At 32.3% G+C, this 24,451-nt stretch overlaps 1 protein-coding gene across 1 annotated transcript; it reads left to right on the top strand.

The window, feature by feature from the left end:
• Positions 1–10,583: 10,583 nt before the first annotated feature.
• On the top strand, positions 10,584–21,973 carry LOC143065318 (uncharacterized). Its single transcript, XM_076238825.1, has 5 exons — positions 10,584–10,719; positions 15,723–15,900; positions 18,435–18,583; positions 19,451–19,571; positions 21,719–21,973. The coding sequence occupies exons 1-5, from the start codon at positions 10,677–10,679 to the stop codon at positions 21,885–21,887; spliced, it is 660 nt and encodes a 219-aa protein (XP_076094940.1). The 5' UTR covers positions 10,584–10,676; the 3' UTR covers positions 21,888–21,973.
• Positions 21,974–24,451: the final 2,478 nt, after the last annotated feature.

Below are 24,451 nucleotides of genomic sequence, written 5' to 3'. Positions count from 1 at the left end.
CATAGATTCTTTTTATCAGATATTCCACAGCTAGATTCTTCCGGTACGGAATCGATGTTCTACTAGTAGCTTCTTTTTATCAGATATTTAACAGCTAGATTCTTCCTGATCAGAGTCGAAGTTCTACTCCTAGCTTTTCTTTTATCAGATATTCGACAGGTACATTCTTCCTGTACAGAGTCGATGTTCTACTCCAAGCTTTTTTTATCAGATATTTGACAGCTTGATTCTTACTTTATAGAGTCGATGTTTCACTCGCTTCTTCTAATCGGATCTTCTTTAGATTTATTCCTCCTGTACACAACCGATATTCTACAGACACATTCATCTTGTCCATAGCTGATGTTCTACACCTATCTTCTTATCAGATGAATTATTCCTGTTCTTAGTTGATGTACTACGCCTAGCTTTTCTAATCTTTAGAAAAATTTACAGCTAGAATATTTCTGTACAAATCAGATGGTCATCACATAAAACTGATCCGATATCGTACAGCTTGTTTTATCCAGTACATAGCCGCTGTTTTTCATCTAGGTTCTTCAAATCAGATATTCTACAGCTAGGTTCTTTATGTCCGATATTCAACAGCTAGAATCTTCCTTTTCATAGCCAATATTCTATAACTAGATTTCCCTGATCGATATGAACACCTAGATTATTGAAAATAGAAATAATAAGCCTGTTTGACAAAAATGGTGTATGTAGTTGTGGTTACTTGTAGAAGCTTTTAAATGTCAGGATTGTCTAAGTGTAACATTTAGAGATCCTACGAAACTGAATTATGTTTATTTGGTTCTTTTGATTACTATAATGTGAACACTTTGAAAGCTTAAACTTATAGAATGTTTTAAAAGCTGTTTATTATAAAAGTTTTAAATTTTAGAAAATGGATTTAAGACCATCAGAGATATAATTTAGCCAAACGGAAATAAATAATCGATTCGACAAACGAAGTATTCAAAGTTATAGGAATATAGGAGAAACATTAGATGATTTAGTGGAAGGACGATGTAGTATCAGTGACATACCTACAATTAGCGTCATGTTGAGAGACGGAAAATGGGTAACAGCTGATAACAGACGATTATGGGTCTTCCGCCATCTTGAAAAGCTTCGTAAATGCACAACAATTTCTGTGATAAAGACCTCTTTTATTGACTCGAGAAAGTTAAACTCTACTAAATGGTGGAAAAACAGTAAGATTTTATCATGGATGATCTACATATGGTCGATGGCACCATCAAGTGTCAAGCATAGACCCAGACGCAGCATTGGCAAGACAACCAGAAACAAGCAACCAATATATAACAAGAAATCCTTATACAACTTCAAGTCTAAGTATGCTTAGAACCCTTTCAAGTTACGATCGACGAAGTCCACAAAGAGACTATTCCAACTTCAATGATTGTCATGCAGCGATATCAAACCTTTCATTATCAACTTCCAGAAACGTTGAACGCCTTGATCCATTAAATGTCCGATACACCAAGGAGACAATAACAATTAACTCTCATTTTGAAAATTTGAAATTCAGTTTAAGATACAATGCAAATGGCGAGAATGTAGATCCCATCACTGTGTATAAAGTATTCGGGAAGTATTGGGTCACGGATGGTAACAAGAGGCTGTGGGCATATAAAGATGCACGGTCTTCTAACGTGGGACTTTGTATTCCAGTGAAGGTAAAGGAAGACAAGGAGGAGTTCCTAGAACTAATGCGAAAGGACCGTCCATGGTTGTCCTTAATAGATATTTTGCAGTCTGGGGAAATACAAATACTTACATAATATTTGTCAATTTGATAAATGCGTTGACAATTTTTATTCTTTCTTGTGTGTTTTTTCATCATAAAAATGTGTGTGTTATAGAAAACTAGAGGCTCTCAAGAGCCTGTGTCGCTCACATTGTTGCATATTAAACAATGGACACAGATAAATTCACGACGAAATTGTGTTTTGGTGATCGTGATGTGTTTGTAGATCTTACTTCACTGTACATTCTTGTTGCTACAATTATCTCTATCTATAATGAACTTGGCCCAGTAATTACAGTGGTAAATATATTCTAAAAATTTACAAAAATTTACAAAAATTTATGAAAATTGTTAAAAAATGACTATAAAGGGCAATAACACCTTAAGGGGTAAACTGACAATGTTGGTCATTTGACTTATTTGTAGATCTTACTTTGCTGAACATTATTGCTGTTTACAGTTTCTCTCTATCTATTATAATATTCAAGAGAATAACCAAAAACTGCAAAATTTCCTTAAAATTATAATATGAATTATCTAAGTACAGAAATGATTTTTTAAGTATCATCTCACGACACCATACATTACATTAGGTGTTTAATGTAGATATCAATTGGAGAGAAATTTACGATTCTGGGTTCTGACGTTGTTTATCGGCTTATTAACGTGTTATGCTATTATTTTATTTGTCTTAATGAATATTACTTTTACTGTTAGTCTGTTTTTTTTGTGATATCCATTAGACGTGACTATGTATTAATTTATCCCTCGTTGTGTTATTATTCTAATAGTTTTTGTATTTTTGTCTTTCATTTTTGCTAATGTGCTTTGTATATATGCCTTTTTGTGTTACTTGGATATATGACGTGGCTCTGTATTTACACATTCCGCCATTGTGTTATAATTCTATGATAATTTTTGTATTCTTGTCTTTCATTTTTTGTTAATGTGCTTTGTCTATATGTTTTTTTTTTTTTGTGCTTCTTTGTTATATATTTGTTTGCTTAAATAGTGATTAAAATTATAACACAATGTTGACTACTGTACCCCTATTTTTGACATTTTTTTACCTATCATGTCTTTCTTTTAATTTTGTACACATAGTTGTCAATATAATGGAATTGGATGCGATTGTCATACAAGTGAGAGGTTACGCTAGCTATAAAACCAGGTTAAATCCACCATTTTCTACATAAGAAAATGCCTGTACCAAGACAGGAATATGACAGTTGTTATCCGTTTGGTATGTTTGAGCTTTTGATTTGCCATTTTATAAGGGACTTTCCGTTTTGAATTTCCTCGGAGTTCAGTATTTTTGTGATTTTACTTTGTATGTATGTTCTAAAGTATTGTATCTAATTAACATAATCAGAGCGAGCGGATTGAGAAAAAATGGTATGAAAGTGTGAATGATATGTTAAATTTTGTAATGCCCGAAAGGGTACTGTCATTAAGAATTAAATATATGAATTGTAATTTGAATTTATTCAAAATAAGATAACAGGCTTTTTACTACGAAACATATCAATACATGTGAATCAAAACATTGTGTTTATCATTAAAAGACACAAAATCAACGTTAAAATGCTTTTTTTGTCAAACAAACCCCAATCTTCATATAAAAGAAATGTTTAAATGTACATGAACTTTGTAAATTTTCTATACAGTTGGTCTTTTTTTACCATAGACTCGCTCTTTAAAGTTGACGTTTGGACTATAATTAAAACTATGATTTAAACCTGAGTTTTATATACTTATGTGGGTAATTGTTGAAACAGTTAAGTGTTATCACTCCTGAGACATAAAAAGAAAGATAGTCAAAACCGTACTTGACCTTAAGTTTGTAATATTTTCCAATGTCGACTCAATTTTGGTAAACAATATCCCATCTGCTGTTATGTGGAATCAATAACGGAGATCAAATAGGATGAAAGAGCAAACAACTGTCATATTCCCACAAGATTTCTACTTTTGACGACCTCCAAGGCTTCGAACAAAGTTGAAACGCAACGATTGTTTTGTTATTGCACGGAATTGCTATAAATGGCTATTTGCCAATTATTCAAGGGTCATACGGCTCCTGAACGGCAAAGGTGGAAAACAAACTTCAGTATTAATCTTAAATTACAATTAGGATAGACAACAAACAGTGACAACCACTCGATAGTAGGTTCATATGTTGGGTTTAGTCAGTTTAAGATTATGGGGAATTATGCCGGTTTTTTTTTTTTTTGGCGTTCAACCCTTTTCTAACCATTTACACTGGTGCAACACTAACCGTAAGAAATCAGTCATAAGGGTATGTCTTATTAGATAAGTGACATACAAAACAAAAGGAGACACACAATACCGATCTAAGAGTACTCTCAGTTACTAAAAGCTAATGAGGTTGAGTGGCAGCAATAGGCTGATAGAAGAGATGCAAATCAATGTGTAAACTATCATCAAAGTATTTAAAACATATGATTTCTAGGACGTTTCAAAATCTTTTGATAGCAAACAGTGTTGTTCGTGTTTGTATGTTGAACCTCTTTGAAATTTGCACTAGTAAAGACCATCTGTCAGCTTGTTCAAGCCAAAAGTTATTTGTGTCTTTGTTTCGGTTGATCTGAAGTGTTTAGATTCCGAAGCTTTTAAAGATTGCACAGGCTTTTTAGGCGTGTATTATTTACTGACTAGACTTTTCTAACTGTTGCCTTTATTTACTATGGACAAACAATGATGAACTTTCAGTTGATGCGATATAATGTTGACAATTAAGTAAGGGCTTTATTGGATTGTAAAAGAAAACCAACAACAATGCAATCATTTATGTATTCTAATATGATGATAATAATTAGTTTAAACATATGTATTCATCATTATTTCAAATATATCATCATACAAAATACACAATTATTTTTGCTCTGCATTTATATATTTTGTGCAATGAATGGATACTCCATATCTTTTCTTTTCTGTTATACATGTATTTGTTTTAAATGTAATATTCAGACTTCTCTCAGCATGATGTTTTTATAGCTACAGAACAGAACTCGCAATGCCCGGAATTAGTTTAACCATGGAAGTATTACTATTCTGTTCAAATACTTTTAATACGATACTTCTCCGCGTTGAAATATTTGATTATATTTGCATTTTTCAATCGATAGTGTCCGACATATTTCTAATGAGTAGGATGAGCTATAAGTATTATATTTTAGTCACGACTACAAAAGATCACAATTTAATATAATTTTCAGGACAAAAAAATGAAATATGACCGACACATCAGTTTGATTTTAAATTGTTAAATTATTAAAGGAAGTGGTATTCTGGACATTTATGTTTAATTTCATCAATCACTCATATCCGTTCAGTTAACTCTCATTATCACTTATTATATGTTAACAACATATGTCAGAAATGAACAAATTTTGTAAAATTGTTGTCAAGGACAGATATAACAACTTCAAATAGGTCTTTAATACTAGAATTATAAAAAAAAACAACAAAAAACACAAGTTATGACATTTCTTACATGGGAGTGTGCCAAAGAATAGATGTACTAATAATGTAGGGAAAGGTCATGATATCAGCGACCGTATTGAACAAAATGCAATATAAATTAATATGCTTTGCTTCAGTTGTGTAAAATAAATGATTTGGGGAATAAAATTTATTAAAAATATATGGAGATGCAAAGATTTAATATGTCCTTATTAATAGACCTGATGAAAGAACTGCTATCTCTGATAGCTTTATAACATAAACAATGTAAACAGGATAGAAAACGCTAGTCCTTGACCAATCTTGAAAAATAATAACAAATGCTGGTGCTGCAGGAATGCCGCTAAATGAAAAGATGGACCATTGGAAAATTAAAGTCATGTCTTTTATCTGAAAGTTTGATTCTCAATCTCATATATAAAATAAAAAAAAACATATTCTGTGTCCACGTTTCGTCAACACAGATCTGAAAACACCTTTTTCTCCTTTCTGGTCTTGTAATTATGAAGGATTAACAGATAGCAGCATGGAACTATTTAATGCTTTATACGGGATTTTCGTGACTCTTGATCAAGTTTATCCAATTAAAATTTAGATAAAAGATACCATAATCACATTTATAGATATGTTATACAAGTAGATGTTAATTTCAGGATATGTGATTTCTGCACTAAGATTTTTGAAAGTGTGCATTATAACAACAAAATAGTTGGATTCAGAAAGGCCTTTAAAATGGAAAGAAGACTGGATCAATGCAAGATCCTTGCTGGTGACGCATTGTTTATAGCTAGCAGAAGATTTAGTCGGTTGTTTTGTTAATAAAGCTTCTTTAGTCGAGTAATGCCTTTCGTCGTCGGCGTTATCTAGGGTTGTAACACAGTATATGATGTATATAGCTAAGTAGATAATATATCTTGCAAATCAGCTGTTTATATATAAGTCTAAATATTTGCACAACGGCACTAATATAAGATGCTATTATACGAAGATTTTGTTATTAATTAGTGTCGACAAATATTTCGGCTTAACAAATAGCCTTCGTCATTGTGAATTATTTTAACAATACTAATTGTATGTGTAGAAAAGCTCTGTAATTCAGGTAGGTTTTGGTCTATTGATTTAATTCAAAATCTTGAACATCGTTTTTACATCCCAAAGTGAGTAAATATTAAATAAACTCATCATATACCAGGATTAAAATTTTATATATACACCAGACGCGCGTTTCGTCTACAAAAGACTCATCAGTGACGCTCAAATCAAAAAATGTTAAAAAGGTCAAATTTGTAATTCTTATTGATGTTTTTTGGATGATGTACATTTAGTTCCTTTATCCTAAAGCTTTCCAGAACCTGTCGCTGGGCATCACTCCAGTTAATGTTCTATTTATTTGTGGTTAAAGTCATCAAGTTTGTGACCCGACTGTCTGAAATGCTGAAACTGGGAGAAGTGGCTTCTTAACGATATCACTCCTATGGCCATTGAGGCGTTAAAAGGAAGGCTGCTTTGACTCACCAACATATTTGAGGCCACAAACCGAACATTCTAGAATGTAAATAACATTTATACTTATGCAGGTAACATTGCAAACTATCCTATAGTTTTTTTTTCGGTTGCCTTACTGTGAAAAGCTGATGGGTGATAAATCTGTAGGCAGCATTTGCAGCGTTTTTCCTCACAAGAACGATAATATCCAGTAGTACTTCTATTATCAGACAATAATAGTAATGGAGATAAATCAAACGTGTTTACGCAGATCCGTTTAATTTTGGCTGAAAGACCTTTATAAAGTGTGCTTCGCTTGCCAGTCTTTTATATTTATTAGACTCGTTCAAATTATAGAACGGAAATACGTACATTACATTTTGAATGTTGTATTTTATTCCAGTTAAGTCATAAAATTTAGCCATTGTTTAAATCATTTTTAGATTTCGAGGCTGTCTTTTTCTTTTCATGAATTTTTCTGTAGGATAAACCTTTTTTTATTTTTTCGTTTTTTGTAAAACCGGCAAATTTGCTTTTTCGACGTTGAATATGTCCGGATTGTGTTGGTTATAAGTTTTGTAGTTCTCTCTCTCTCTCTATGTGCTGTGGACCTAAGTTCCGTCATTGATATTGCTTTTGCCTTTTCTATTCCCTTCTCTATAATTAATTGTGAATAGTTTAGTTCTTTCAAAAACGAATTTAGTTTATTCAAACGTAATTCCTTCCTGGATTCATCTCTTACAATTGTACATACACGTCTTGTTTCGTGTGTGAAGGATCGTATGAATGAAAATTCGGGTATTGGTAGGTGTCTGTCTTTTTATGATATATATCTCTGGTTAAGGTTCCATTCTTTAAAATTAAAATATCCAGAAATGCAACCTATGTTCGCTTGATTCGATGGTAAACTTAATCCATGGATTTAATGTGTTTATCAGATTATAATACTTATCTAAATTGAGACTTTTGTTGAAAATAATGAAACAATCTCTTCCATTCCGATTTAATGTACAATTTAAAAGCTGTTTTAAAGTCAATTTCAACTTGTTGATACATTGTATCCTCTAGAAATCCCATCACGAGAGTTGCGTTTGTTGGAGCAACTTTTGTTCCCTTAGCTGTACCAGAGATCTGCAGATAATATGTTCTACCAATGAAAAAGATGTTATTATCTAGTATGGTTTTTCATCCTTGCAACAAAAAACTATTCGAAAATCTTTGGTCCATGATATGCCTATATGACTCAAGTTATGATTTAACAGCATTTAATCCTAGTTTGTGCGGTATATTAGTGTAAAGACTGGTTACGTCGAAACTTGCATCTTCTTTGACCTAGGCTGATAAATGGTTTAAAAAAAAAACTAAATTATTTCGAAAAAAACTAGGTAAATATTGACATAATGGTTTCAAAATTTATTCAATGTAATTGCTCAATCTATGAGTGGAACACTGCTGTTCAACAAGGATCGGCCGAAATTCTAAATCTCTTGAGGATTTTATTTCGATATATACGCAATTTGTTATTAATTAACTGCTGTTTCTATGTTCTTACTTTTGTGGATTTTAGGTTGTCCATAAAAAGGGCTTGTCTTTAGCTCAAATGTAGTAAGATAGGTAACTTCTTTATCAGTAGTACAATGCGGAAATTTTGAAAAACGTTTTTTATATATTGAGTTCTCGATAATATTGATTATCATTGAGCTGCACCTGCATTTTGCATATTCTGGCCATAATTACTATTGCACCAGCCTTATCAGCTTTATTTATGATAATCAAAAGCAATATCAATGACGGAACTCAGGTCTACAGCACATGAAGAGAGAACTACAGAACTTGTCCAGTTTGCTAGCACTCAAGTTTTTAACATAGATTTCATAGATTTAATACTCACTTATTTTTCTATGACGTGCTAGCGTTTATTGTTTACGAAAAGTCCTAAATAACCTTTAAATTCCCCAAATCCTCACAAAAGTCGAGCTCACCCTAGAAGGTGTACTTGGATTGGTCCGTATTTATATTTATTTTAACCAATATCTAAATTTATAAACTTGTTTTAATGAAATCGTTGGTAGCACTGTATGCAATAATCCTCTACCGATCAAGCACTGAATTTCCAAATATGAGAATACAAGGGAAAAGGCTGTTGATTTTCTATAAAATTTCCATATGTTCAGCATTGAATCAACATAAGAGTACATAATTCTTCATTTTATGCCCTTTTTATATAAAATCGTCCTTGGCATAGGAAAATGTACCTGATGCACTAAATGTTACCCCTAAATATGAGTATTTTTCAACCATTTTTATATATTTTTTAATCTACCTGCTTTGTTAATAACAACTATTTTAGTTGTACCACAATAACGATATTCCAAACTTATTTAAGCTGGATAGTTTGTTTACACAATGTTTTAACTCTGCCTCGCTGAACTACAATAATACTAAATCATCAGGCGGGGTGAGCAAACATTCGGCAATTAATGGCCTTTGAGTTTAAGGTAACGGGGTAACACGTAGAATCAAAATAAGTTGGTAAATCAATTAAGTATAAATTAAATAAATTTTCGAGCTTTCTCCTTTTCTGACAACAATATTGGACTTGAAAAACTCTGTTCTAAAAAAATCCATTTCGACACATAATACAGTGTTTGTACCAAATCAGGAATATGACAGTTGTTATCCATTCGTTTGATGTGTTCATGCTTTTGATTTTGCCATTAGATAAAGGTCTTTCCGTTTTGAATTTTCCTTGGAGTGCAGTATTTTTGTGATTTTACTTTTTTATACATTGATTTAAGTATATTATAGACTTTTGAACCGACACCAGCATTTTTAATCTTATTAAAAACCATACAGAGCCAAAATATACGCTTAATATCTACAAAACATGCATTTATTGGTTGTAATGTATTTTTGTATGAGAGTATTTATTACAAACATATGATCAGATGTACGATATCCACGATTAAATCCAATTTGCTCTTTACAAATAAGTTTTCTCAATTTTGTTTTTAATTTGAAGATTATCTAACTTGTTTACTTAATAACCAGATCATTCTTGAATTTTTTCCTTTTTCTGTAATGTTTTAGGCATTTAGAATATAACCTCCTCACAGTGTATAAGTCAGTGTTATACTTTTACACTAGATTGCAATTATGATCTAATTCTTGTTTTATATTCTTAAGACTATACTAATATCAAAAGTTATACTTTCTGTTATTAACTTTCTTTTGTTATTTTTTCATAGTTTTCTTCTTTTATCAGGCTAAGTCGCCTGCCGTTAACAAATGATTTTATTTAGGTTATGTTTCATAACTTCCAAGGTTTTTTATTAATTAAGGTTAAGATTGTAAACATGTTTTAAGCGCCAAACCCTCCCCTACCTTGGGAATGTTGTGTAACAGCAGAGCATAAGAAAAGACTAAGAATCAGCTGTAAATAATTATCAAAGGTACCGGGCTCATAATTTAATACGTCAGACGTGCGTTTCGTCTACAAAAAACTCATCAGTGACGCTCAAATCAAAGTAGTTAGAAAGCCAAAAAAGTACAAAGTTGAAGAGCATTGATGACCCAAAACTCCGAAAAGTTGTGCCAAATACGACTAAGGTTATCTATGCCTGGAATAAGAAAATACTTAGTATTTCGAATAGTTCATACTTTTGCAAACTGTACATATATATCGATAAAGCATATGTGGGATGTTGTTTCATATGACACACATTGTATCCTAACTAACAACAACATATTAACAATATAAAAACAGGACAATAAACTACTTTCAAATGTCATAGACATCTCACAGTTATTATGATTGTTATAAGTGCTTATATATTTCAAAACCTGTTATATGCCGTTTTTAATTCGAGTTTATTTATATGTTTAATAGTATATATACACCCCCTTATAAGAGGATCCTCAGCAAAAATAGACATTTGATTGTTCAAAGATGACGTATTTTGTTAAAATAGTGTTCGTTTTGATGTTAACATGTAAGTTAATTTTAATCTAATTATTATTGTTGTTTGTTTTTATTTATATTTCTTTATTTGAATTAAAAGGCTTGCTATATACGTTAATTGTTCATTTAAGTTCCAGGACTCGCTGAATTTCAACCATTTGTTTAAATTGCATAACCAATAGTTATCAAAGGTACCAGGATTATAATTTAATACGCAAGACGCGCGTTTCGTCTACATAAGACTCATCAGTGACGCTCATATCAAAATAGTTATATAGCCAAACAATTATAAAGTTCAAGAGCATTGAGGACCCAAAATTCAAAAAAATGTGCCAAATACGGTTATGGTAATCTATTCCTAAGATAAGTAAACCTTAAAGGGGCACTAGCTGTCAAATTCATGGTCACCGATTTGACTCAAATTCTCATATTTGATTTATAACAATGTAAAACATTTATCCAAACTATCAGAAGTTCAAAATAAAGTTAACAGAGCATGGGGTAGATAATATATAGGTTCGTTTCGTGTGTATTTTAGTCCAGACGCCATCTAATTAACTATCGATTTGACCTCAGATGACCATATAAGCGATGTAAACATAAATAAAGATATGAATAGATTAAACCACGTGCAATTGGATTTTTATAGGTCTGTTTGATTTGATTTTATCGATTAAAAATAGATAAAAAAAACTAGATGTTTCTCATTGTTTTTAACCGTATAAGAATGATTTTATGTGCATCGAATTAGTAATCAAATGATTTACCGTAGTTTCACTTTCATTGTTGACATTCTTTTTCTTTAAATAACCAGTACACGTACAATGCATGCGTTGTCAATCTCTAGCTAGGGGTTAAATTGAAGTTCACATGAATACGGATTAAAAGAGGTCGACTCATTCACTTCAAAACCCTTACTTTTTTCTTGGTCAATAAATACACAAAAGTTGTCAATTAGGAGTCAAATCTCGTCAAAGATATTAAATATGCATTTCATAAAGATCGGAGGTAGAGTTTATCATCACATCATCCATTTAATTGGTCCTTAGTGGTACTATGCAATCAAATGCAAATACAAAAACCATTGAACAACATGATCTTCATTCATATTTGATTTTTTTGTCTAGAACTATGAATAAAATACGTGACAAATTGCTGATACGGTCAACGCATTTACCTTATTACTTTTTATTTCACTTTCTTCAAGGGCCTCGCTGGCCCTGAGGTCTAAGTAGTCGACCTACTGTATCAATAGCCTGTCAACACTGAGATTGTGAGTTCCAATCCCCCATGATGCAAGTCCGCTCGACTACAATCTTCATTCACTCAGATTGCTAGTTTTCTTACAAGAGGTCGAAGGTTTTTCTGCGGGCATGTCGGCTTCCTCTATTAATAAAAACTGACCGCCACAAAATAGTACAATTAGTGCTGAAAGTGGCATCAAACAACAAATACATTGAAAATTATACCCTCATAATGCTTGACTATTTTACCGATTGATTTGTCAACAAACAAATTTTCATTTCAATGTGTACTAATTGTGCATCCCTATTTAATGTCTTGTATGTGTACTCATATGAATCAGAATCCTACAAAGATAAAAAGACAAAAAACATTTTGCAAAGTTTCTCAATTTTGCTTTCATAAATATTAATGGTAACCTGTCATTCAATAACCCACATTTCAGTGAGTATTTGTCAGTAAACTTGATATAAAAAAAGAATGTATTTGACAGAACTTTCATGGTATTCCTAATCATTGGTAAATGTTATATACACAGAAGTAGTATACCTAAATCAACAAGGTTATTTTTCATTTACCTGTGTATATTATGAAAACCGTTTTTTTACAAAAGTGATTATTTTCTAAGGGTTATTAAGTATTTCGCGGTGGTGTCTTGCCATGGCTTTGTTTGGACTTGTTTGTTTGTTTTTTAGCCTTGAATGTTTGTCCGTAATATTTTATTAACTATGTATTTGCATTGAGGTATCGCAGTTCATAGTGTGTTAATTTACGTTTTTTGATTGAGTAAAGCCTTCCAATTGATATTTTATCGTGTGTTTTTCTATAATGTGATGTTATACTATTGTTTCAGAAAAAGGGAGAAGGTTTGGTACCATTAAAACGTTTAATCCCGCTGCAAATGTTTGCACCTGTCCTAAGTCAGGAATCTGATGTACAGTAGTTGTCGTTTGTTTATGTAATTTATACGTGTTTCTCGTTTCTCGTTTTTTATATAGATTAGACCGTTGGTTTTCCCGTTTGAATGGTTTTACACTAGTAATTTTAGGGCCCTTTATAGCTTATTGTTCTGTTTGAGCCAAGACTCCGTGTTGAAGGCCGTACATTGACTTATAATGGTTTACTTTTATATATTTTTATTTGGATGGGGAGTTGTCTCAATGGCACTCACACCACATCTCCCTATATCTATCAAACCTAGAAGGTCTGCTTAATATCTTATTCTTTTCTAATTAATTGACACTGATAGACGAAATCAAACAAGAATGTAAAGCAAACGTGATGATGTTTACTTTAATTTGCAATTGTTCCATTTCGCAGCAGGAGTACAACCTCTGTCCAATCATATTGTGTTTACCTATCTACGTTATAAAAATTAGAAGATGTGATATAATTGCCAATAAGACAACTCCCCACCAGAGACCAAATGACAGAGAAGTTATAAACTATAGGTTACCATGCTGCTTTCCAGAATGAGCAAAACCCATACCGCGTAGTCAGCTATAGAAGGCTCCAAAATAAAAAAATGTAAAACTAACACCAGATTTATGTATAAATTTATAAACGAAATACAAATATGATATACAGCAAATTATCAGGAAGAACGTCTGAAATCGATACTACAACAGCTTTACGGTCACCATCACGGGTTGACCAATAAGATATGTTTGTGTCGCAGCTCACTAACGACATGTATTGCGGTCTAAGATCTTCAGATACCAGAATAATCGTCTGATCTGTTTTACCATCGATTATATCCTATAATCGATTACTCTTTATATTGTGCTTTAATCGGTATCAAGTATCAGTGGTTAAGTGATTGTGATCATAGATGGTATTTATGGATACTTTTCTAACTCAAATCGTTATGTGCACAATTTTTGCTATCATTTAAGAATAATAAGAAAACAAATACCCTAGTTAAGATAATTAAGATGATTTCAGCTTCCCAATTGTGAACTTTCTATTTCTATGTAGCAATATTCCACCAGCACCTGCATACGGTGTATGTATCTCCCAGGTGAACGACTTTCCAGGGCTTGTTATTCCTATCATGTTTTCCTTGATAGAGGGTTGATCCTCTCAAGGAAGCTATTAAACCAATAGTTCCAATTGGTGAAGTTTAAGTCATCCCTTCTTAAATTGTACGGACACCAACACGAGTTGGTTGACTGTTATGAAATATCTGTTTCACAGATGATAGTGGATAAGTTCCAAATATCGCAACTACAATCCCGTGCCCTTTTCCCAAAATTGTACTTACCGATTTAGACTTATTACCAGGTTTGTAAATAAATTAGCAACACGAGGGGAGCAGAATCTGTTTCCCTCCGGAGAACCTGAGCCCTTAGTTTTTGGTGGGGATCGTGCTTCTCAGTCTTTAGTTTTCTATGTTGTTTTTTTGTACTATTGTTTGTCTGTTTTCTGTTGTCTGAGGGTCTTTTTCTTTTTGCGCCATGGTGTTGTCAGTTTATTTTCGACTGATAAGTTTGAAAGTCCTTTTTGTATCTTTCGCCTCTCTTTTATAAGACAAGGCGCACGTCACAGAATATGCTTGGAAATCCTAGTAAAGATATATATTTTTACCCTTTTTTATTGTTATTTACAATTACAAATTATAATTAAAAACCAAGTCGTCAAGGAACAATTGAAGGTCTTTCCACCTCGATAATAAGAATCGATTTAAAAACAGTGTTTGGAAAATGTCACTCTTGGTTCATGTAATTAAATACTTCAAACTGATATTAAAAAAAAAAAAAAAAAATTCATAGGAATAGTCTGAAATAGGCTACTTCCGGAAAAAAACCGGTCATTTCCGGTTGAACTGGTACATGATAAAATGTCTACAACCAAATGCAGAAGACCGAATTGTTTTATAATGAACCAGTAAGAACTCTTAGCAAAGGTCAGAATCTAGAACGTCAAATTGACCTTTGACCTTGACCTCAATATCGAGGTCATAGGTTAGAGATCTCAAATCAAAATACCCCAAGTCAATCACTTGTTTGATTGTGGAGTAATACTTATTTCAAATACATAAGGGGAGAACACTCCTATAAGGGTTGACCAAAACACTTCGACTTAAACGGGTTAAAGTTGCGCCCTATTGTAAACAGTTATTTGGCAAACACATCATATCATGAATTGTTACGGGTTTTTTTTAATAAAGATAACAAGCAAAATTCAAAATTGAGAACATGACCTTGACCTTTCACCTTGATCTCAATTTCCTTCAAATGGACCAAGGACTCCATATCAAAAGACTTTAGGCCTCTACGACTAATAATGTGTGAATTCATCCAACATATCGCCTATCTTAAATTTTCAAATGGAAATAACTCCCATAAGATGTCTTCCGATCACTCCAGTCAAAATTAACCAAATCATTCTTAAGAGTAGACGAACAGTTTGGTGAAACAGTTTGTTAAAATCTTTTACGGTTTTAGAGATATAGCGATAACAAGAATATGGGGACCCGGGGAGATAACTCCTATAAGAATAAGTGTTTGGTCACACAGGGTGAGATTTGAAAACCCCCATTACTGTACAACATCATTGGCCAAAAATCCATTCGATATGTTGTATGACTGAAAAACATCTCAGACGGCAGAAGAAAAAAAAAATAATCAGAAGAAAAACAAAAGGTCTTTCCACGAAAAGTGGAAAGACCTTATAACGTAAGAAAAAAGTTCTTGATAGAGACACGTGAAGCATGTTACTGAATATGTTTGGTTTTTGGTTAAATTAAGGTGATTTAATGACGTCTACCCCTGTGTGTCATTTTCATTGTAGGTTTTGCTCAAGCAGTACCACCACCCATTCCTTCACAAAGATGTACAGATAGAATTGGAGAATTAGTAGAAAAATTCGCTTCACAAGAGACAATACCAGATTTTGAAAGTTATGTACAAACAGATAGATTGACGGGAGGGTATAATTTGGATCCAAGAATGGTAGATGATTATTGTGGGTGAGAATTCACTGAAATTAAGTATTCTCTTATTTTCAAAAATTTTCAGAATATAGTCTTGTCTCATGGATTTTCATGCTATTGAGAATGCATTGTGATGTCACAAAAAATACATGCATAGTACAAATTCGTATGACGTACATACGAAATCATATGATCTGACTATATGGTCGCTGAAATGCGATAATCTGTGCCGAAGTGCAATGGTCCTTTCTCTCTTGTTGCTCAATCACAGCAGCCGTTTATATGTTTCACTTATTTTGTTTCACTCTGACGTATATGTATTTCAAACAACTTTCACGTTTTCCAGCCATTTCAAAGATTTAAATGGACAATAACCTTCGTATGGAGCTTCTATAATTTCTGAACGATTGTACGAACGATAGCTTTTTTTTGTCTAAGCTATTTACTATCAACACTACACTGTTACAAATAGGACTGGAAATGCAATGAAACGTATAGAAAACATAGAACATTTAGTCTATCGCACTGCAGCATTTCTACCATCCCACTTTGGTCTAGAAAACAACAAGATAGCCTCCATCGCACTTCAGTTTGACAATCGCAGTTATGAGTAATAAATATATACGACAGACGTTCTAAATCGCATAACTTTATATTACACAGTACTGAATTCACTCATTGCATATACTGTGTCGTTAATTAAGCCCAACAATGTTTGCTACTATAGACTGCGAGATGTTGGATTGATTTTAATTGATTGGTTTCAACTTCATTATCACTAGAGAAATGTTTTCATTGTCTTTGATCTTTAAATAACAGTCGTCTAATCGGTTATTTTTCTGAATGTTTCCTTTTCTCCATTTTGACATTTAAAGTGATGTGTTAATTCGCTTTGTAGTTGATGCATGCATAGGAGGAGAGGATAACCCTGTCGCAGCAACGAGGCTTGGTCATTTCTGGATTCAAATTTTCGTTTTTGATTTGTCTTTATAGTAAACCGAGTCAACAATACATTACTCGCAGATATCTGTAATGAAATAACGGTTAACGGTCAACGAGATAAATTATAACGTCCGTTAAGCTTTCGAAAAATAATATCACTTGAAGTTTCGACATTCAGTTACTGTCATAAGTGCCTTGTGAAAATAGTTATCAAAGGTACCAGAATTATAATTTAGTACGCCAGACGCGCGTTTCGTTAACATAAGACACCAAGACAAAAAAGGATGGTTTTTGCAATTAATAATATGACTTAAGCATAACTATTACTGCTTAAAATTGTTCCTGTTCAACGTGTTCCGCTAAGGACATGCTTTTCAATCAAGAGTGTCTAAGATCACCCATTTTTGTTAGTATGTTGTTTAACATGTAGGTTTTATGGATTGTTGTTTGTACCTTCGTCGAGTAATGGCTTTGTCATTTTGTCTTAGACTAATGACCTTAAACATACATTTGATCATCTATTTCTAAACGTTTAAATATGCATTTGATAAAAGGTTTTGTAAAGTTGATTAATACAAGGGGAATTTGTTTGTTTGTGAGACGAACTGAATTTATAGAGAGAAAAAAACATGTTAATTGTTAACGTCGTGCCACTGTATATATATATATTGCACCTATATTTATTATACTCATTTCTGCTGAATTTATCAGATAGTCATATCTAGTCGATTAAGGCATATTACACTTCCATAACACGAAATTAACTTTTTTAGACGTCAAATTATGAAGTCATTTATTGTCGAGCCTGCGACTTTTGTTGTAGAAAGCTCGGAATAGGGATAGTGCTCCGGCAACGGTAGCGGTGGTGGCAGCGGTGGTGGCAGCGGCGGCGGTGATTTTTTTTTGGAGTTTGAAGTTTTGGTGGTCAAGTCCATATCTCACATACCATAAGCAATAGGTCTAGTATATTCGGTGTATTGAATGATTGTAAGATGTAATGTCCAACTGGCAGGTGTTATCTGAACTAAACCTCATTTTCATGGTTCAGTGGTTATAGTTAAGTTTTTGTGTTTTGTCTGTTTTTCTTATACTGAATGAAAAATATTTACTATATTTGGTGTATGGAATTATTGTCAGGTGTACGTGTCTATCTGGCAGGTATCATCTGAGCTTGACCTCATTTTCATGGTTCAGTGGTCAAATTTAAGTTTATGATATTTGTTTTTATATACAACGCTATATGCAATAGATTAACTATATTTGGTGTATGGAAATATTTTATGATGTGCATGTAAGCTGTTCATCTGACATTAATCTTTATTTCATGGTCCATTAGTCAATATTTTCTTGGTTAAGTCTGTTTCTTATAAACTATAAGCAATAGGTCAACTATACTTAGTGTATTGAATGATTGTAAGGTGTACACGTATTTATTGTTTGGTTTATATGACCTTGACCTCATTTTCATTTAATCATGATAAGTTAATGTGATAGTAAAGATTTATATTTAGGACTATCAATATAAAATTAATGATTATTCAAGAAGGCGAGACAATTCAGCGTGTGTACTCTTGTTAATTACTGGTGTTAAGTATACATTTACTACAATTTTAAGTTTTTCTCTTTAGCTTGTTTCGCAAGATTGTTCCATTTTACGAAAACAACATTGCAGCTTTGACAACTTTGTGTAACACTGAACGACTAAGACGTTATTTGGAGGTAATGGCGCATATAAAGAACATTGCCATGTCATTTTGTGAAGACGAGAAAATGAAAGGTAACTTAACGACTATATAAAAAAAATGTTATTCTCATTTGATTGAGAGAGAAAAAAATGTTTTACGCTAAACAGATTTTCTTTTGGATAATAACTGTAAACAATAGGATTTAGAACGGAATTATTGGGAACGATGTTAGAAGAAATGAACCTAGCTGTACACGTTTCAAGTAACTGTCGATTGATTACATAATTGTTGCTTTTCGCGATCGATGGTTATAGATTAACCTTTATTGCAAAGGGATCAACATGTTTCATTTGAGGATTGTATATTGAAATATATATTTGAGAGGTAATTCACCAGTTCTGCTACTGAGATAGCTGTCATTGGAGCAATGAGTCTTATGTTGATATACAGAATCAATTGTGTCACTCCAAAGAAAAGAGGGACGAAAAATTACTAGAGGGACAGTCAATCTCATAAATCGAAAATAAACTGACAACGCCATGGCTAAAAATTAAAAAGGACAAACAGACAAATAAGTGCATGGTATTTGTTTCTGTCTTTAGTTTTTTTTTAACAATAATTCTTCTACGAATTACAGTAACGGCAAAATGGGTTGAGTGTGCACAGATTCGTCTTCATACTTATGGATGGTTAAAACGGTGAATTTGTTTTTCATAGCCGATAGTCATAAAAGAAACTCATTTTAGTCAAGTATCTGTAACATTAATCATTTGGTTCTTTTTTCACGTTTAGCACAAGTCTCTTTCCGTTTATATAAACGTTGCTTTCCTTACTTTTTTTGAACCTTTCACACAAATCTCTATCCGTTTATATAAACGTTGCTTCCCATACTTTTTTACGTTTAACACAAGTCTCTATCCGTTTATATAAACTTTGCTTCCCATATTTTTGTATTACAGATGTAAAAGCCCTACTGACATGTTCTAGTAACAACCATGTATCACAACTAGGATTTGTTGGTTGTATTGAAGGTGCCATACGTGGTTTATCTTTTAGTATACCTGATTCCCTCAATTGTGCGTAAGTATATTTGCTGTTTCTAATTCAAGTGAATGAAAAGATTTTTAATCAATTGAACAAACATGAATTGCTGCTTGAAAAAAAATCCAAATAAAATTTTTCCACGACTGCGGAGAGTAATGACATTATGTGTCTAACATTAATAATCTACTTATTTCAAGCTTCGTGTATACACCTTTCTTGAAAGAGAAAACACAATGTTGACTGCTGTACCCCTATTTGAAATGTTTACATGCTATGTCTGTTTGTGAACACATTGTTGTCAATATAATGGAATTTTATGCAAAGTCATACAAATGAGAGGTTTTGCTAGCTGTCAATCCTGGTTTAATCCACCAATTATTGATAAGAAAATGCTAGTATCTAGTCAGGAATAAGACAATAATTATTGTTATTCATTCGTTTGATGTTGTTTAGGTTCTGCTTTTGACATTTGACGAGGGACTTCCGTTTTCAATATTACTTCGGGTTCGGCATTTCTGTTATTTGTCATTTATATGAATTATGTATTTATCTTTTCAATTTTGAATCTGTAGTTCGTTTATCTTTTCGAAAGTTATAAGGACGCCTTCATGGTTTGGTTGACGTTTTTGAATATCTATATCAAATATGACTGCCATTTTTGTTCAACTTGTCGGGCTACAATCGCGTCCCCACCACGGCGATTAAAACATCACTTCTCTTTCTTCTGGATGTCATATTTTTGATTGTGATTTATCAATTATTAATGATGCTGTCAATTGTATCGATCTTTCGATAACAATAAGATTGATAAGGGAAATGAATTTATTGTATTTAGGTATCACTCAAATTGGTACTAAGATTTATATAGAAGCATTCTTTTATTCATAAACAAATTCCATTGCTTAATACGCCAAAATATCAAAGCAAATGTAACTTTGAATTCGAACTATGATGTTTTTTGTAATACAGAAAACATGTACGCTATTTCAACAAATCAACGAATCAAAAACATTTGTACATACTACAGAAGAGTATCGTCATTTTATGTATTGTATACTTTAACTGAAATAATCAGATTGTGTAAAATATAAATAATCAGTCTAGTATATAGTCAATAAACAGTAAACGCTATTTAAGCTTTTCTAAATGACCAATATCGTAAAACTAACTGTGTACACTGTGTATATATTCCTTGATGTGGGGCTTTGCAGATGTTATAGCGTCTGTCTATAGAACTTCAAATTCTAAGTGAAAGGTAATGCAACAAATAAGGCATGCCAAAGTATATTGTTTATGGCAGTTTTAAAAAAGGTTTAAAGGGGCACTAGCTGTCAAATTCATGGTCACCGATTTGACTCAAATTCTCATATTTGATTTATAACAATGTAAAACATTTATCCAAACTATCAAAACTCTAAAATAAACAGTTTACAGAGCATGGGGTAGATAATATATAGGTTCGTTTCGTGTGTATTTTAGTCCAGACGCCATCTAATTACCTACCGATTTGACCTCAGATGACCATATAAGCGATGTAAACATAAATAAAGATATGAATAGATTAAACCAGCACATGCAATTGGATTTTTATAGGTCTGTTTGATTTTATTTTATAGATTAAAAATATATGTTTCTCATTGTTTTTAACCGTACAAGAATGATTTTATGTGCATCGAATTAGTAATCAAATAATTTACCATAGTTTCACTTTCATTGTTGACATTCTTTTTCTTAGAATAACCAGTACACGTACAATGCATGCGTTGTCAATCTCTAGCTAGGGGTTAAATTGAAGTTCACATGAATACGGATTTAAAGAGGTCGACTCATTCACTTGCAAGTAAATTACTAATTATCAATGTTTCTTTGTATCATTTGACAAAATTGAAACTTTTTGGACGCAAAAAGTGAATTGTTATTTCACTATTTCACTTTCATTATTGATTGAACAGAAAAAAAATCAAACTTTATATTTTTTATATATCTCGTAGCTAGTGCCCCTTTAAAGGGTTTAAAAGAATATTCCGACTGTTCCCGTTATATTTGTGAGAAGGAAGTCATGAAAAAGTAAAAACTGCAATGAAATAAAAACAAAAAGTGTACACATAAATGAGAAAGCTGGAAATGTCTGATATATAAACTAGAATAATGAATTTGTTTGTTGTGTGATTTATTTTTTGCAGAGAAGACGATCCTAAATCTTGGTTTACATCTGTAGTCAACAGTTTTAAATCATGTAGTTGTCAGTTTGATTCGTGCGCACCTGAAAGTACAAAGTCAATAACAGAAATGGTCACAGGTCATCTAGATGACGCATGTCTAATCGTTAAATATATGGTTCTAGGAGAGTAGCGTATCACAACCTCGTATTTTAATCAGGCAACAATATGAAATAACAACATTCTGAATAAATAAAGTCTAAAGAGAATTTAAATCAATCCGTATCTTTATTTTTGTTTTTGTTATCAAACTACGTTTCTTTTATCGTTTTAGTTCGAACCCCCCTTCGTTCTCTCTCTCTCTCTCTCTCTCTCTCTCTCTCTCTCTCTCTCTCTCTCTCTCTCTCTCTCTCTCTTTTGTACCGCTTTCTTGACCGAATTAAAACAGTACAAATAATATATGTTTGGAGGAAATTATTCCGAAGAACAAAGTGTTTGTGTGCCAGAACCTTGGGAATCATTTTTTGCTTTTTAATAAACATTCGCCATAAGTCGAAACCGAAACCAAGACGTTTTCATGGAGTGATTAAAATTTTCATCTTTTAATAATAGTTTACCAAAACAAATGCATGACCCTAAAACATTTTTATTTGGTTTTGTATTTTTGTTTTGAATACAAATTTTGCCTCTGTTTTTTGGTGGTGTTCAGGTCTTAATTTTTGTATGAGGTGTTTTTTTCTATTATTGTTTTTCTTTTGTTCGTTTTTTTTTCATGTTTTGCCATGGCATTGTCAGTTGATGAGATATCTCTTTGTAATATCCTGACACTCAGTGATGAGATATCTCTTTGTAATTTCCTGACACTCAGTGATGAAATATCTCTTTGTAATCTCCTGACACTCAGTGATGAGATATCTCTTTGTAATCTCCTGACACTCAGTGATGAGATATCTCTTTGTAATCTCCTGACACTCAGTTGATGAGATATCTCTTTGTAATCTCCTGACATTCAGTGATGAGATATCTCTTTGTAATCTCCTGACACTCAGTGATGAGATATCTCTTTGTAATCTCCTGACACTCAGTGATGAGATATCTCTTTGTAATATCCTGACACTCTTTTCATCTGATACTGATGTTTGTATTAGTTTGACAAAATAAGTTTGTTATGCAATTTATACTTTCCTTTCTCATCTCCTTGATGCTGGAAGAGCTTCTGATCCTTTTGTCACTTTTAACCTTTTGCAATTTGTCTCTTGACGTTTGATATTTGGGATTAATGTCTCGTTTGAGTCTTCATCTGTAGGGTAAATTATGTCTTAGTTTTGATATCTATCAAAAACACAATTCAAAATAGAAAGTTAAAAAATTACAAATAGTCTGCGTATACTTAAAAGTTACTTCCAAAATACTGACACTTTGAAGACTTCACGAAAGTGTAGGAGAGACCTAGAAAATAATATCATCATTGAAAACTTAAAGCAAAAAAAAAAAACATTTAGAGAATCTTAAAATTTTGACATTAATCATTCAGTATAAATCAAATTCAGGGAATCATACGTTGGTACTCAGGTCATTCAGGGAATAATGTTATATGAATATGTAAGATTAAAAGCTTTTTGAAATTTTATTTTTAAAGTGAAGGTGATATTAAGTTTTATCAACACTGATATACATATCTTGATCGACAGTGAATAAGATTTTTATTCCGTTGAATTTGCTCGCACTGCTATGATTTTGTTAAACATTGATACACTCAGCAATGGAGAAGAAATTTTGCGTTTTAACTTATAGTATTGATCCAAAAACCAAATTAGAAAAATTATTTCATCATCCTGGATATTCTTCTATTGGATATTGCATAACAAAATCTGGTCTCTAACTTTTATTTCCAAGTTCCTTATTAATTAAGCGTTAGATAAAATTCAACTACTTTCGAAGACGGTATTATCTTCCTATTTGAAAGTAAATAGACACTTTTCGAGGATGTCAAACATATCAATTAGGTTCAGTTTCGCAGAGATATTATATATCAATGTGAGAAGTTGTTATGAGTCATGAATTCTCTTTTCTCTTTGGGAGTCTACAAAATACTGTGTATTACTCCTTCTATCTCACTAAAATGATTGGCCCCATCTGCTTTTCATCTTTATCTTTATTTTTTTTAAGTAGCACAATTCTTTTTAATCTTTTCAAGTTTGCAACGACTTATGTCTGGTAGCACAGAATTTTTTAAGAGTGAGTTTATAATTCATTGGTCCAGATTCACGTTCAATGAATGACTGTTGTGTGTTTATCAGTTAACCTTGCTCGAAATGCAATGTGTGCTTTTGTCATCACTGCGTCTGTCACCTGTCTGTTAGTTTTTCTTTAAACACCTTCTCCACTAAAACTGCTCACTGCACTGAATTTTCAGTTTCTCTGCTTATTCTATAGAATGTCAATTACAAAGCTTGTTCATTTTTATTAACCAACATGACTGCCTTGTCTAAAAATTGGACACACGAATCAAAGCGCAGTTTTGATTAATATTTCTAAATCAATATCAATTACAGAAAAAAACTGACAGGCTAAAAATGGACAGCACAACAATTTCTAACTACAATAAAACTATTTTCAAATCAATTAGCCTATTTTGAAGTTTTTGCCCCTGATTTGTTGATTTGTAACCTTTTCGCGTTCATCGTCATTGTTTCAAAAACTATAGGATCTGACTATAATAAATACAACAGAAGTATACCGCTGTTCAAAGTGTAA

This window comes from Mytilus galloprovincialis, chromosome 2, assembly GCF_965363235.1.
Source record: "Mytilus galloprovincialis chromosome 2, xbMytGall1.hap1.1, whole genome shotgun sequence".
Lineage (NCBI taxonomy): Eukaryota > Metazoa > Mollusca > Bivalvia > Mytilida > Mytilidae > Mytilus > Mytilus galloprovincialis.
The sequence above is the reverse complement of the archived record's forward strand: the minus strand, read 5'-3'. Positions and strand labels throughout refer to the sequence as shown.

Coding starts and splice junctions, on each gene's coding strand:
- LOC143065318 (XM_076238825.1), top strand. CDS start 10,677: ATGACGTATTTTGTTAAAATAGTGTTCGTTTTGATGTTAACAT. Junction 10,720..15,722: donor GTTCGTTTTGATGTTAACAT/GTAAGTTAATTT, acceptor TTTTCATTGTAG/GTTTTGCTCAAGCAGTACCA. Junction 15,901..18,434: donor ATGGTAGATGATTATTGTGG/GTGAGAATTCAC, acceptor TTTTCTCTTTAG/CTTGTTTCGCAAGATTGTTC.